The 15406-nt window shown below is 40.8% G+C and overlaps 1 protein-coding gene across 1 annotated transcript in view; it reads left to right on the top strand.

The window, feature by feature from the left end:
• Nucleotides 1–636: 636 nt before the first annotated feature.
• The window catches only part of NME8 (NME/NM23 family member 8), a 49877-nt gene continuing 35107 nt past the window's right edge, over nucleotides 637–15406 (top strand). Inside the window, exons 1-6 of the mRNA XM_004439338.3 lie at nucleotides 637–669; nucleotides 748–805; nucleotides 1000–1106; nucleotides 5123–5194; nucleotides 7874–7990; nucleotides 14363–14429. Coding sequence (XP_004439395.2) covers nucleotides 637–669; nucleotides 748–805; nucleotides 1000–1106; nucleotides 5123–5194; nucleotides 7874–7990; nucleotides 14363–14429 — 454 coding nt within the window. The remainder of the gene's footprint in view (nucleotides 670–747; nucleotides 806–999; nucleotides 1107–5122; nucleotides 5195–7873; nucleotides 7991–14362; nucleotides 14430–15406) is intronic.

Below are 15406 nucleotides of genomic sequence, written 5' to 3'. Positions count from 1 at the left end.
CGTCTAGCTTAGAGGAGGATCTGTTCTGTGTAAGGCTTGTTGGAGACTCCAACACTCTTTGCTGGGTTGTAGTCTTGTTGTCGCGGTCACTCCGTTTCGTACTAGCGTCTGCTCTCACACAGCAGCCAGACCCACACTCTAAACGTCCTTGACACCATTGAATAGGGCATTGGGCCTCCCTGACTTAACAGCTGTGGAAAGTTTATGTTGTGCCCCAGAATATACTCGTGGCCTTGGTTTAAAAATTGAATTTCCTTGGAGAGGGACCCAAGAGAGAGATCCATGAGCATGTTCATAGACAGTTAACACGTGTGGGAATGAAAATAGAGAGAACGCTGCATAATAGTTCAGGAAAACAAACACAACTATTTTAAGAAACTGTCTCCTAACGGTCTTACCTTGCTTGAGGATTATTGGGAGAGTAAGACAGTGGCTGCTGTAAGCATTTAGCATAGAGCCTTCAGTAACATGGGCTCCTCTCTCTCCAGAAAAGGAGAGAGTGCATAACCCAATGTTGCCGAAGGAAAATTTCTACAGTCCGTTAAAATGCTGCTTAAATGCGTAAAGAGAAGAATATTATTTAAATTTCCTCTTAAATTTTTTCTATTCTTCTCTTTTTCATGTGCTAGTGGCTAAATGGCAAGCAAAAAGCGAGAAATCCAGTTACAGGTGGGCATGACACATCAACAGTTCTTCATTCAGTGCGTTGACACTTGAAGATCTTTTACAGCGCCTTCCTTTTTGCAGGCAGTCATCAACAGTCAAAGCCTGTGGGATGAGATGTTGCAGAACAAAGGCCTGACAGGTACTGGGGCTCCCCGTTGTCCAGCCATCCAGAGTTCCGGCCAGGGCACCCATGGCCCCCAACACAGGGCATGACTCCCTGCTTCCAGCATAAACCCTGCTACATCTTGACCCTTGGCCCTGCCCCAGCATTGGGATAAGCTGCTGTTCCAGATTCTTTGACTCTGTCCTTTCATAAATATTATCATCTTCTAGTGATTGATGTTTACCAAGCCTGGTGTGGACCTTGCAAAGCAATGCAAACTTTATTCAGAAAATTGAAAAATGAGCTAAACGAGGATGAAATTCTGCATTTTGTTGTAGTAAGGATTTTATTTCCATTAAAACTATTATTTTCTTGTTACTTTAAGTGTTTAAGTATTCTCTTTAACGATTGTCTTAATTTAAACAACCTGTCAACTCTTCAAAGTAGACAATGTTTACTTGGCAGTTTTATTATATATTTAGTTCTATGGGATCTGAGAATGAACATCATTTTTATCCCATTCCTATAATGTTGAGGTTATTTACCATGGTTGTGAATATTAGAAAAGTATACAAATGGATATCTGTCTGTTGACCTGTTTCTTTTCACCTGATCATGTGTTCAGCGTGTGTCTCTCAGAATAAGGGCAGCAAATGCTGTTTACTGGACAGTGTTGGTAGGACTCTGGGCATTTACCCAGTTACCAATCTTCCAATGGTAGTGATTTTCCCCTTACTTACTTACCACCCAGATGTGACAAGCGATTAAAATATTGCAGCCAAACTCATTGGACTTCATTGCATTGGTTATTCAGTTTATCCACCTCAAGTTATCAACTGCTTAGAGCTTTGTTGTTTAACATGGTGGCCACTAGGCAGGAGTGGCTTTTGAGCACCTGAAATGTGGCTAGTGTGACTGAGGAACTGAATTTTTAATGTTAATTAATTTAAATTTAAATTTAAAAACTAATAATTCAGAAATTGTAAAACTTTTAAAGTTGTTTGGGACAACTTGGGTATGTGAATCTACTTTTTTGACCATAAATTTTATGAAATCTAATTAAAGATCGTTTCTGATGAAAATGTAGCCTACAAATTGAGATAGACTTTAAAGGTAAAATATACACTAGATTTGGAAGACTTGTATGAAAAAAAGAACGTGAAATATCTCATTAACAATTTTTTACGTTGGTAATGTTGAAATGATCATATTTTGGATACATTGGATTAAGTAAAATATATTATTACATTATTTTCACTTGTTTCTTTTTAGTTTTTAAATGTGGTTACTAGAGAATTTAAAAATGTATACATGGCTCACATTCTACTTCTCTTGGACAGAAATACATCCAAACCAGCTAGACCTAAGATGCAGAAGCAAATAACTGATTACATGCCTTTACTCCTTATACCTAAAATGCATAGTCCCTGATGCAAACATGAAACCTCAACCCACTGCATGTTCTCATGTGTCCAGGCCTTCTGTGACCTTCCCAGCCCAGACCTTGGGATGAGTTTGCTTACTGACCTTAACTTGTGTTTGACTGTCCATCCCCTTCTGCAGATACACTCTTTATAGGATTTCTTTTTCATAGTTAAAGGATACAAATAAGCACTCTAAAGCTTAGAAACTCACCTCTTAATATTTTTTCTCTTCAAGAGAGTAAGTGGCTATGTATAATTGTTAAATCTTTTTGTCCGGAGGTTGACATTGTCTTCCGAAATAAGGGTCTTGTAGTTTCTTAAAGGGCAGCATTCCAGAACAGCCTTCTTCACTCTGAGGGGTCAGAACCACCTACATGGAGCTGAAATGTGATTCGAGATTTGATTCTTGGCAGGGAGGAAAAACTAAGTTCAGGAGACAGAGAATGGGGCCTAAAGGAGATTTCCACATGCAGTGGACAAGGGGTTGGTGGAAGAAGTAAAAAAAGACAATACCAGAAGGATCTAACAGCTGGCAAATGGATCACGGAGAATTAAGGGTCGGAAAATTCTTTGCATCCTGACAGTTGGCATTAGGGAAGCTTGTCTGGAAGTGGTAGGATGCACATTCATGGGCTAGGGCCCATGGGAATACCCCAGTGTCTAAAAGGAAATTGAGTTCAATGGGGAGAGACTGACAAGGCAGGCTCCCTGCTCACCTGTCTGGCTACCTGGAAGGGGACTTGGGCATAAGAGAGCAAGGCAAGAAGTCCTTAGACTCTGAGAAAGTGTGACTTGATGCTGTGTTCCTAGATGGTTTAGAGTCATTAAATATCTCCTTGTTTATAGAGTCTGGCTAGAAACAAACCTGGGTGTGTGTGTGGGTTGGCACAGTGGTAGAGGCTGAGGTATGGAAGGAGAATTAGACCCCATAGTTTGTTGGGCTTCCATGTCAGCATGGCTCAGAGCTGTGTGAAGATACAGGTCTTAACAGCGCTTCCCCCCAACCCCAGAGGCTTCTGACTGTGTCCTCCTCAACCTACTCCACAAGGAGTCAATTCTATTACTATATTTATCCCACTGAGAAGTGCTAGTAAAGTCTTTCCAAAATATATGTCCTATTCATAATACTAGCATTTGTTGAATTGAACAACAAAAAAATTTGAGCATTGTCCCTTAGTGGTTTCTCTTGTGTTATTTTTGAGCACGCTCAACAATAGAACATTCACATAGACTGATGCTGTTTTTCTGCTATGACCTGCTCAGAAAGGGTGAAAAAAATTGTCTCCAAACCTCCTTTGGGAGCAATGGAGGGGCGCCCTCTGCTGGATATTTTGCTACCTGCAGTTAACCAAGGAGAGGGATCCTTGTTGAACTTGTTAATTCAAGTCCAAAATTAAAACCTATGAAATTGATTACTTATTGAAATCCTCCTAAGCTGAATGGTCAGTATAAAATTTCTTCTGTTATATTCTCTTTTAAAATACATGAAGACTTGTACTAACATTGTATCTATACACATAAAAATTCAGTAAATGTTATTTTAGTTCTTTTATTATTAAATGCTTTAATTAATACTTTATTAGAATATAAGCCTTGTAACTATGATACCTAAACTACTTTTAAATATCATCTTTGACTTCTGTCCTTTAATATTATAGATTTGTTCTTGTCAGCCTCTTCCTTTTTTTTTTTGAAAGCAGTAGAAACTTACAAGAAGGAAAATGATGTAGAATCCACTGTGTTAAAAAAAGATTATAACACAACCCCTCCAGCTGACACAGGCTGAAGGACCTTCGCTTAACTTCTTCACAGGGCTTGAGGAACCTCCAGAAATCCCAGTTTTGTTTTTTTTTTTTTGTGAGGAATATCAGCCCTGAGTTAACATCCATGCTAATCCTCTTCTTTTTTTTTTTTTTGCTGAGGAAGACCAGCTCTGAGCTAACATCTATGGCCAATCCTCCTCCTTTTTTTTTCCCCCAAAGCCCCAGTAGATAGTTGTATGTCATAGTTGCACATCCTTCTAGTTGCTGTACGTGGGACGCCGCCTCAGCATGGGCGGAGAAGCGGTGCGTCGGTGCACGCCGGGGATCCGAACCCGGGCCGCCAGTAGCGGAGTGCCCGCACTTACCCACTAAGCCACGGGGCCGGCCCCAGAAATCCCAGTTTAAACAATCGCTTTAGGTTGCAAAAACCAACTCTTAGAGAAGACCCTACCAACCATCTCATTCTGACAGGTGGCCTGAAGGATGTGTTAGGACAACTTGAAATTTGTGAGAAAACGTTAAGAAAATTAGAAACATAAAAATCAAAGACTTTGACATTTGACAAGCCGTTCATTCAAGAAGCGTTTGATCAGCTCCTTCTTATGTGTGGCCCTGTGGTTGATGCACGAAGAGGGGTGACATGCAGAGGGGAATATGCAGCATCATCTCTCTGTGCACAGAGCTCTCCTTCTCACAAAGGAGATGACACAGGCCAGTGTAACAGTGGTACAATGTTGAGAGGGACAGCAGGCGCCCTGGGAGAGGTGCAGTAAGGGCTCTGTGGAGCGCAATATGATTTGCAGCAGGAGGGAGCAAGACAGACTTCTTGGAGGGAGGACCCTTGAGCTGGGTTGGAAAAGGAAGGGCAAGAACAGGTAACAAGGAAGGAAAGAGTGGGTTGTGGTAGCAAACTACAAGGAGATGGATTTGGCTGCAGATTGGGTACCACGAAGGAGAACTGTGAGAAGTAAGGTTGAGGCCAAATGATGCAGGGCCTGAATTGCCAGTAGATGCAATTTGGTCCTTAAAACTATACATACTCAGAAAACGTTGTAGTCAACATAAAAATAAAAATTACGTATCTCTGTGTTTTTTGAACATAGTGTATCAAATAACTTGGATATACTTTCCTTTATTATTATATGAAATATTTATGTTTTTTTCAGGCAGAAGCTGACAGCATTGTGACTTTGCAGCCATTTAGAGATAAATGTGAACCTGTTTTTCTCTTTAGTCTTGTAAGTATAATATTTATCATCTCAAATGTATTATCAGATTCCAATTTACAGTTGAAGAGCAAGTAGTATTGTAAAATTACCATGGAACTTTTCTGAGAATAGTAATTGTAGAATTTTTTGCCTTATCTTTGCTTGTCTGTTAATATATTTTGTAACTTGACTTCTAGGAGCTCATGATGGGTTGAGAGTAGACTACCACATAGTGAGCTGATCAGGGGAAAGAAAAATGAGATGGTATTTACCTTTCCTAAGGACATAATCAGAGATTTTATGATGAATTATTATTTACAGGACTGAAAAATTGGAAATTTCTTAGATACTCAGTAGGAGAGAATTGGTTATAAATAGTCATGCATACCAATATAAGGAAATATCTGTCTGATCACTATTTTGCAATATCTATTGCTTTTATCTCTGTATTTACAAATACCTAGAAGGAAGGCATGAAGACTATTCATCAAATTGTTAATAGTAGTTTTCTATGTGTGGGGGAAGGATGCATAATTTATGCTTTCTTCTTTATACTTTTCTATCATTTCCAAATATTCTGTGAAGAGCATACAACTTTAATAATCAGAAAAGCATAATAAGTGTATTTTCTAAAAGGAAAGTATACAGTTCGATGCTGACTTGTATGACACAGGGTATAGCTCCTGCAGAGCTAGAGATTTGGGATGGGAAGGAAAGGCTTCATGGAGAGGGATTGGGCTGTTCGTCTACTGCTGGATACTTTGATTATCATTTTTGGTATTAGAGATAATTATTAAAAAGTACTTCTTGGATATACCTTTTTGATTCTGTTAAACAATACTCTTGCAACTATTTCAAAGGATTGAATTACTGGGTTCCTTGAATTAAAAAAATTGCATTACAGATCTTGCTCTAAGTTGGATATGTAGGATTTGATGGTTTAGATGAGTAGTCAGCTAGCTTTTTCTGTAAAGGGCCAGATAATAAGTATATTCAGCCTTGTGAAAATGTAGTCTCTGTGTTGGGTCATAGTTTGCTGACCCCTGACCTAGACGTAGTTTAGGGAACCAGAATGAGTAACTGAGCAGGGGCAGAAGTGGGCTTCGTGGGCTAATGGAACAATGAGGAGACTTCAGCAGCAGTAGCAGTTAGGAGCATGGAACTGAGGAAGGAACACTGGGGAGGTGGACCACCGTGTGGAGTCTGGAGCTCTGGGACAGCCACCACCCTGCCGAGTTATCAGGTCTGATCAGCAGACCCATGCCCATCCTCCTTAAATGGACCATCTGCCTCATTTGCTGAATACATCTTAATTTATCCAGTTTCCCAACAGAAACAGAAGTCATCTTAGTGACTTCTCTTTACGTCACGCCCAATCCACACCAGACCTTGGACCTGTCAATTTCTCTCACCCAAGTCTTTCTCTCTCTTCTTTCCATTGTTCCCATCTCCATCACCACTGCCATAGGCTGAGTGACCATCTCTCTCATCTTCACCTCTAGAATAGCTCCCAGTTTGTATACAAACATCTTCTCCTTCTTCGGTTGAACCCTTTCTCCACATGGTAGGTGAAATGATCTTTACAAACAACAGTTCTAATTGTGGTCGCTGCTCTGGTTAAACATTCCAAAGTCTTCCCACTGCACTTAGGATACAGGCTGCATCTTTCCGTGGCTCACAAGGCTCTGCAGGGTCTGGCTCCGCCTAGCTGTTGAGTTTCATCTCATACCAGGCATCCTTTCACTGTCTCCGTGGTCTTCTTATCTGCCATATTCCCTTCCAGCCTTAGGACCCTTGCATCTCTATTCCTTTTGCCTAGAATGCTCTTTCTTCTCAATTTTGTCTAGTGATCTCTTACTCATCTTTCAATTTTATTTTTTTTTTTGGTGAGGACACTGAGCTAACCTTCATTGCCAATCTTCCTATTTTTTTTTTTTGGCTTGAGGAAGATTAGCCCTGAGCTAACATCTGTTCCAGTCTTCCTCTATCTTGCATGTGGGACGCCTCCACAGCATGGCTGGTGAGTGGAGGAGGTCCACACCCAGGATCCGAACCCAGAAACCCAGGCCGCTGAAGCAGAGTGTGTGGAACTTGAACCACTTGGCCATGGGGCTGGCCCCTTAGCCTTCATATTTTAAACCAAGAATCCCTTCCTGATGTTGATAAGTACCTTTGTTGATCTCCTTGACCAGGACAAACTCTTGTAGATGTTCCCAACGCTGTGTACCTCCCTTGGTGGTATCTGTCATGGTTGTTATTTCACATGTATCTGTTTGTGGGTTTTTTTTGTAATTTAATTAGGTCAGGTACCAGGTCTATTATTCCATACCATCATGCCTAGTACTGTGCCAGTAAACAGGTTTTAGTAAATATGTGTTGAAAGATGGACAAAGAGGGCATAGTAGCAAAAATACTTAGGGAAGGTAAATTTGGGAGGCCTATACAGAACCACTGGAATGTCACGCAGAGATGCCTTGCCTTTGGTCATAGGAGGACAGACAAATTGGAGGTGGAACTCAGAGAGCTGTGTTGACCAAACTGAGACCTACTTCACATCACCAATACCTTATTTTAAATTGGATAATTACAGTAGCTAAGAAAGGATTGGTGTGGGTGTGGGGCAGGGTGGGATGACAGTCCAGTTGAAATGTGAATTCTTGAATTATCCTGAAAATGAAAGTTTCCTTCATGTCTTCTTTTCCCTTATAGAATGGCAAAATTGTTGCAATGATTAAGGGTGCAAATGCACCACTTGTTAATCAAAAAATTATCAACTTGATCAATGAGGAGAGGAAAATTGCAGCAGGTGAAATGGTTCGCCCTCAGGTAATACTTTGGATTACTGATTATTTTATTTTTAAGAAATGCATTGTGTCTTTTTTGTTGTTCTCCTTAAGGTATTTTCCTAATTTTATAACTCTCTAAGTGTCTAAGTGGTGCAACCTTTCTGGAAAGTATTTTGACAACATGAATCACAGGCCTTAAAAAGACATGTATCCTTTGACTGAGCAATTACGCACCAGTAATTTTCCCTAAGAAAATAATGAGACAAATGCAAAAAAAAGATGCTTATTGCAGTGTTGTCTATATTATTAAAAATTTGGAATCAACCTAAATACCTAGCAACAGTGACTAGATTACATAAAATGTCTGTAATTTATGTCATAAATTATATAAATCCGTACAGTGGAATATTATTTAGTGTGTTCTAGCTTTGTATTTATTGATATGGAAAGAGGGCCAAGATAGATTGATGAATGAAAAAAAAAGAGTACACTTTAATAGGATACTTAGAGTAAGATCCTGTGTATGTGTGTGGTGTATTACCTGTGTAATGTTATTATTACCTAAGTAATAAGAAAGAAAATATTTTAAAATTAAGAAATGAACCATAAAGCATTTGGAGGTATGAACGTAATAGTATAAGAAAGTAAGCCACATAGTAATCAGAAATACAGGCAGATAAACAGGAGCAACTGGTGTTATTGAAACACACACATGTGCACGCACACACAAAACAAACAACAACAAAAAAAGGGAAAGTATGACTTTAAGAAACAAAAAGTAGAGACTAGCCAAGAAATATTGAAAAAAGAGAAATAATTAGATGGTATAGGCTCAAGCCTGTATAAGTATTTGCCATAATACCCATAAAGGGTCAATTTAAATCAGGAAAGGATAAAAAATTCAATAAACAGGCTTAGGAACATTGGTTTAACTATTTGTATAAGAGAGTTGTATCATGTCCTCATATGACATACATAAATAAATTACAGATGAATTAAGGAGCTGAATGTGAAGAAACAGAGCATAAAAGTATTAGAAGAAAACACTGGCAAACATTTATGTTTTCATAGGTTGGGGAAGGCCTTGTAAGCATAACACAAAAAGGAGATATCAAAAAAGGAAAAATTGATAGATTTGGTAATTTAAAACTTTGAAGTGCCCCCTAAAATGTAAAAAGAAAGCAGAAAACTTGGAGAAATGCTCGCACTGTGTCGCTGTGCTGATACCCATGGTGTGTACCAAGCACTTTATGAGCATTAGGAAAAAGAACATTTTGACAGAAAACTGACAAATGACAAATATGGAGAATTTACATTTGTAATAGTGATTTTTCTCATCCAAGGACATTTTTCTTTACATTTTCAGGTTTTCTTGTTTTTCAGGGAATTTTCTCCCTTCCTTTCTATCTGTCTCTCTCCATCCCTCTTTCCACTTCCCCTACTTGTTTTTGAAAATTATAATAGCCAGGAATTATTGAAAACTTACTGTTTGCTAAGATTTTCAAACAGATATCCTCATTTAATCCTTACAGAAATCCTCCTCCCCCGGTTTTATCGAGATATAATTGGTAAATAACATGGTATTAGTTTAAGGTGTTCAACATAATGATTTGACATGTGTGTATATTGTGAAATGATTACCACACTAAATTTAGTAAATACCTGTCACCTCGCATAGGTAAAATTTTCTTCTGGTAATGAGAACTTTTAAGATCTACTGTCTTAGCAACTTTGAAATATACAATACAGTATTATTACATGTAGTCCTCATGCTGTATATTACACCTCCAGAACTTATTTATCTTATAACTAGAAGTTTGTACCTTTTGAACACCTTTACCCAATTCCCCCACTCTGCTTTCTCCACCTTTGGCAACCACCATTCTGTTTTCTGTATCTAGGAGTTCAGTTTTTTTAGATTCCACACATAAGTAATATCATACAGTGTTTGTCTTTCTCTGTCTGACTTATTTCACTTAGCATAATGCCCTTGAAGTCTATCCATGTTGTCACTAATGGCAAGATTTCCTTCTTTTTTATGGATGAATAATATTCCATTGTATATGTATACCACATGTTCTTTATCCATTCATCCATTGACGGACGTTTAGGTTGTTTCCATATCATGGCTGTTGTAAATAATGCTGCAGTGAACATGAGGGTGCAGACACTTTTCGAGATAGTGATTTCATAGTTGGTCGTAGTAATCTCTGAAGATCCTTTTTATTTCTGGTATCTGTTGTAAAGTTTCCTCTTTCATTCCCAGTTTTATTCATTTGAGTCCTCTCTCTGTTTTTCTTCAGAGTCTAGCTAACAGTTTGTCTGTTTTGCTCATTTTTTCAAAAAGCCAGCTCTTAGTTTCATTAATTTTTTCTATTGTCTTTTTAGTCTCTATTTGATTTATTTCTGCTCTGATCTTTGTTATTTCCTTCATCTACTAACTTTGGCTTCATTTGTTCTTCTTTTTCTAGTTTCTTGAAATATAAAGTTAGGTTGTTTATTTGAGATCTTTCTTTGTTCTTTTTTGTGTGTGTGTGTGTGAGGAAGATCAGCCCTGAGCTAACGTCTGTCGCCAATCCTCCTCTTTTTTTGCTGAGGAAGACTGGCCCTGGGCTAACATCCATGCCCATCTTCCTCCACTTTATATGGGATGTCGCCACAGCATGGCTTGCCAAGCGGTGCGTCGGTGCATGCCCGGGATCCGAACTGGCAAACCCTGGGCCACCGCAGCGGAGCATGCGCACCCAACCACCTGTGCTGCCAGGCCGGCCCCTCTTTGTTCTTAATGTAGGCATTTATTGCTATCAACTTCCCTCTTAGAATTCTTTTGTTGCATCTCATAAGTTTTGGTATGTTGTATTTCCATTTTCATTTGTCTCAGGGTATTTTTTGATTTCTCTTTTGATTTCTTCTTTGACCCATTGGTTGTTCAGTAGCATATTGTTTAATCTCCATATATTTGTGAATTTTCTAATTTTCTTCTTGGTAGTTGATTTCTAGTTTCATACCATTGTGGTCAGAAAAGATGCTTAATTTGGCCTAACATATGATCTGTCCTGGAGATTGTTCCATGTGCACTGAGAAGAATGTGTATTCTGCTGCTTTTGGATGGAATATTCTGTAAATGTCTGTTAAGTCCATCAGGTCTAATATGTAGTTTCAGTCCAGTGTTTCCTTATTGATTTTCTGTCTGGGTGGTTTATCAATTGCTGGTTCTGCTGAACCCGTGAACATTATCCCTGCTGGCTGCCAGAGCCAAGCTATCAAGAGATATGTCCTCTGGCCAGCAGCCACAAGAGCCAGGGTGCCGGATATGCGCTCAGTCTATCTTCTCGTGGACACCGGTGACTTGGAGCCAGGCAGGGGGAGAGCGCAAAGATGGTGCCTGACAGCCTCTCTGGTTTCTGGAAAAGATTGCAGTTGGCCCCTAGATGTGCGTCAAACTAGAAGCCTGACCCTCAGGCTGCAGCCCCCAAGACATGCAAATAGGATTCCCTCAGAGAATAGGAGTTGGGTGCCTCTGGCCCATGCCTCTCTGCTGTGCCCTGAGGAGGGTAGCCAGTCAAGAACTGTTTCATTGTTTGCGACAGTCCTGTGAGATCTGTGAATGCAAGATCTGCTGGCCACCAGAGCCAGGCGACCAAGAGGTTCATCCGCTGGGCAGCAGCTGCAAAAGCTGTGGTGCCAGACATGTGCAGCAGGTCCCTCCAGGGAGCTACCGGCCACCTGGAGCAGGGCACTGTGGTGCCAGACATGTGCAGCAGGTCCCTCCAGGGAGCTACCGGCCACCTGGAGCAGGGCACTGTGGTGCCAGACATGTGCAGCAGGTCCCTCCAGGGAGCTACCGGCCACCTGGAGCAGGGCACTGTGGTGCCAGACATGTGCAGCAGGTCCCTCCAGGGAGCTACCGGCCACCTGGAGCAGGGCACTGTGGTGCCAGACATGTGCAGCAGGTCCCTCCAGGGAGCTACCGGCCACCTGGAGCAGGGCACTGTGGTGCCAGACATGTGCAGCAGGTCCCTCCAGGGAGCTACCGGCCACCTGGAGCAGGGCACTGTGGTGCCAGACATGTGCAGCAGGTCCCTCCAGGGAGCTACCGGCCACCTGGAGCAGGGCACTGTGGTGCCAGACATGTGCAGCAGGTCCCTCCAGGGAGCTACCGGCCACCTGGAGCAGGGCACTGTGGTGCCAGACATGTGCAGCAGGTCCCTCCAGGGAGCTACCGGCCACCTGGAGCAGGGCACTGTGGTGCCAGACATGTGCAGCAGGTCCCTCCAGGGAGCTACCGGCCACCTGGAGCAGGGCACTGTGGTGCCAGACATGTGCAGCAGGTCCCTCCAGGGAGCTACCGGCCACCTGGAGCAGGGCAGAGGGAGAACATGAAGATGGCACCTGCTGGCCTCCCCCTCTCAGGAGAGGATTGCAGTTGGCCCCTAGATCTGTGTTAAAGTAGGAGCCAGACCCTCAGGCTATAGCTTTAAAATTTCCAAATAGGCCTCTTTTTGGGAAAAACTGGGTGTTTGGGTCTGCTGCCTGTGCACTGAGCCCTGGGAGGATCACCACAGCAAGTCCTCACAAGCCTCTTAAGAACTGTTTGTTTACTACAGTCTCCCAAGTCCCAGTTGGCTTTCAGAACAAGGCATTTTGGGGCCCCATCTCTTAGTTGGAAGTCTTAAAATTTGGGGTACTAGATGTTGGGTCCAAACCCTTCACTCATGGAGACGCTGGGAGTTGTGAGTTCCCTCTGGATTGTATATCGCTGTGCCAGGGGTGGAGTTTATGACAAGATTGTGTCTCAACCTCTTCTACCCATTTCAGTATGGGTTTTTCCTCATTTGCCTAATGTGTAGGAGGCACTCAGCTATTTTCTGGATCTCTTTCAGAGGGAATTGTACTGTATGTAGCCGTAGATTTGGTGTGTATGTGGGAGGAGGTGAGTTCAGAAGCCTCCTATGTTGCCATCTTGAACTGGAACCTCAAGAAATCTTATGAGACAAATGATAAGTTAAAGCTTAAAAACATTTAAGTCATTTCCCCAGAAACAGGCAGCTAGTGGGTGGTGAAACCAGAATTTGAAGTCAGGCGGAGTGACTCCTAAACATATTCTTTTACTTGCGATGTTCTATCCAGCTTTCTCTACGTGTGCTCTGTTCCATGGTTTGATTGTTGTGGTTCTCGTTGTTCTTGCTGTTCTTGCAGAATGATATCCTGTTTTAATTAATAACAGAGATATATGACATGTATTAATATCTTACGTTTATGTTACATTATTCCGTTTTGCTGCACACTTGTTATTTAGCTTTCTTATCTAATTGCCTTGTCTAGCATAGCCCTGTCCCATAGTAATAAAATAGAAGCCACGATGTGAGCCACATGCATAATTCAAAATATTCTACGAGTCACATTACAGACACTAAAAAAGAAACAGTTGAAATTAATTTTAAAAAACATCTTTTATTTAATCCAGTATATTCAAAAGATTCCCATTTAAAGATGTACTCAACATGAAAAATAAGGTATGCAACATTCATTTTTTCATACAAAATCTTTGGAATGTGCTGTGTATTTTTCACTTACAGCGCATCTTAATTTGGTGTGACCGCATTTCAAGAGCTCAGATAGCCTTAGTGGTAAGTGCTGCCCTATTGGCCAGAGCAGGTCCAGCAAATACAAAGTCGGTCAATTTGAGGTTATAGCCGGTATAATTATGTTATTTCTGATTATAATAAGAGCGCGTGCTTTCAGTATAGTTATTTCCAAACACTTTTGGGTCTTTATTCCATTGAGAATCTGAAGTCATGGATTCTCTTGCCAAAAAATGTACATATGTAAATATATACACCTTTTAGGCAGTTCACAGAATCACAGAAGCGCTTCCAGGGCTTCCTAAGAAATTAAGACCCACCCCTGCCCCGTTCTTCCTAGTGTTTTACTACGTAGTAGGAAATTGGCTATTGTTTTGAGCAAGACATTTTTTATGAGTTAAGGAGGTATCTTGCTGTTCCTAATTTACTAAGAGTAATGGTCAGGCATGGATCTTGAAACTTTTCGAATGCCCTTTGGATCTTTAACATGATAATTATGTGTTTATTGCTTTCTTACTTGCTAATCTCTGCTTCTTTCTTATTTTATTCTGTGTACTCTTCTTAAGTTTTAAGATTTTTTGTTTTAACTATTTTCCATATAGCATGCATGCATTATTTCAGATAGTCTCCTCATCCCACCTGTTTTAAATATTCCTTATTTTATTTCAGAGGAAAGCTTAGGAAAAGTAGTGTTAGGTAACTGCAGGCACATTTTCACTTTACCTTCTATCCTTTGGATTATAAATATTTATTAGAAACAAAATTTCTAAAAACTCTTTCATTATGATAAAAAATAGAACTGTTTTATTTGCCTTTCTCTTCCATAGTATCATGAAATTGCACTTGTAGACTCAGATTCGGAAGATGCTGGGGAAGCACCCTATGAACATGTTGGTAAGTAAATTTACTAAGGTAATGCCAAGGGATTTGTGTACAGGGATGTTCATTACAGTATCACTTGCAGTAGCAAAATGCTGGTAATGACATCAATGCTAATTGATAAGAGGCTGGTAAGATAAATAGTGATTTGTCAATAGTAGACTCAGCTATTAAAAAGCAACCTCTTGGGGCCGGCCTGGTGGTGTAGCGGTTAAGTTTGCAAGTTCTGCTTCGTTGGCCTGGGGTTGGCCAGTTCGGATCCTGGGTGCAGACCTACTCATTGCTGGTCAGGCCATGCTAGGGTGGCGTCCCACATAGAAGAACTAAAAGGACCTACAACTAGGATATACAACTATGTACTGGGTCTTTGGGGAGAAAAAAGAAAAAGAAGATTGGCAACAGATGTTAGCTCAGGGCCAATCTTCCTCAAAAAAAAAAGCAACCTCTTTTGCTCCCCATGCCTTCCCTTTGGTCTCTGAGGGGCTTCTGTCCCCTGTGACTAATCTGGACAGCAGCTTCCTCTTATTTCATCCTTCATCATCTTCCAAAAACTTGTGAAAATAATTTCTTCCTTGATGACCCACACTCCTGGTTTACTTTACGGTTAACAATTTCCTGCCTTCACTGGATTTTCTGTGTGGGTGTGTGAGTGTGTGTCCATACTGCTCCAGAGGGAGCAGAGGCGAACAGAGTGCTCAGTGAGCTATCTTGCACTAAAAACTCATCATCAGAATGTGTGGATAAATGTGGATAAATCCATAGATGGTAAATCCATCAGTTTATAATGTTTGCTTGCATTGTACCTCCACTCACCAGTGATGCTGAGCTGGATGGATCATGGGTAGGATTCTATTGCATGTGAATTGTATTAAAATAACGAGAGCCCACCCACTCATACTTTTTTGGGGGGGCCTGTTGACTACAAACTCTTGTGAATGTTTCTTCTGCATGCAAGTACAGGAACTGCGCTTGGATTCTAAGTAGAAACTGGT

Source organism: Ceratotherium simum, chromosome 1, assembly GCF_057802395.1.
Source record: "Ceratotherium simum simum isolate JZ-2026a chromosome 1, ASM5780239v1, whole genome shotgun sequence".
Taxonomy (NCBI): domain Eukaryota; kingdom Metazoa; phylum Chordata; class Mammalia; order Perissodactyla; family Rhinocerotidae; genus Ceratotherium; species Ceratotherium simum.
The sequence above is the reverse complement of the archived record's forward strand: the minus strand, read 5'-3'. Positions and strand labels throughout refer to the sequence as shown.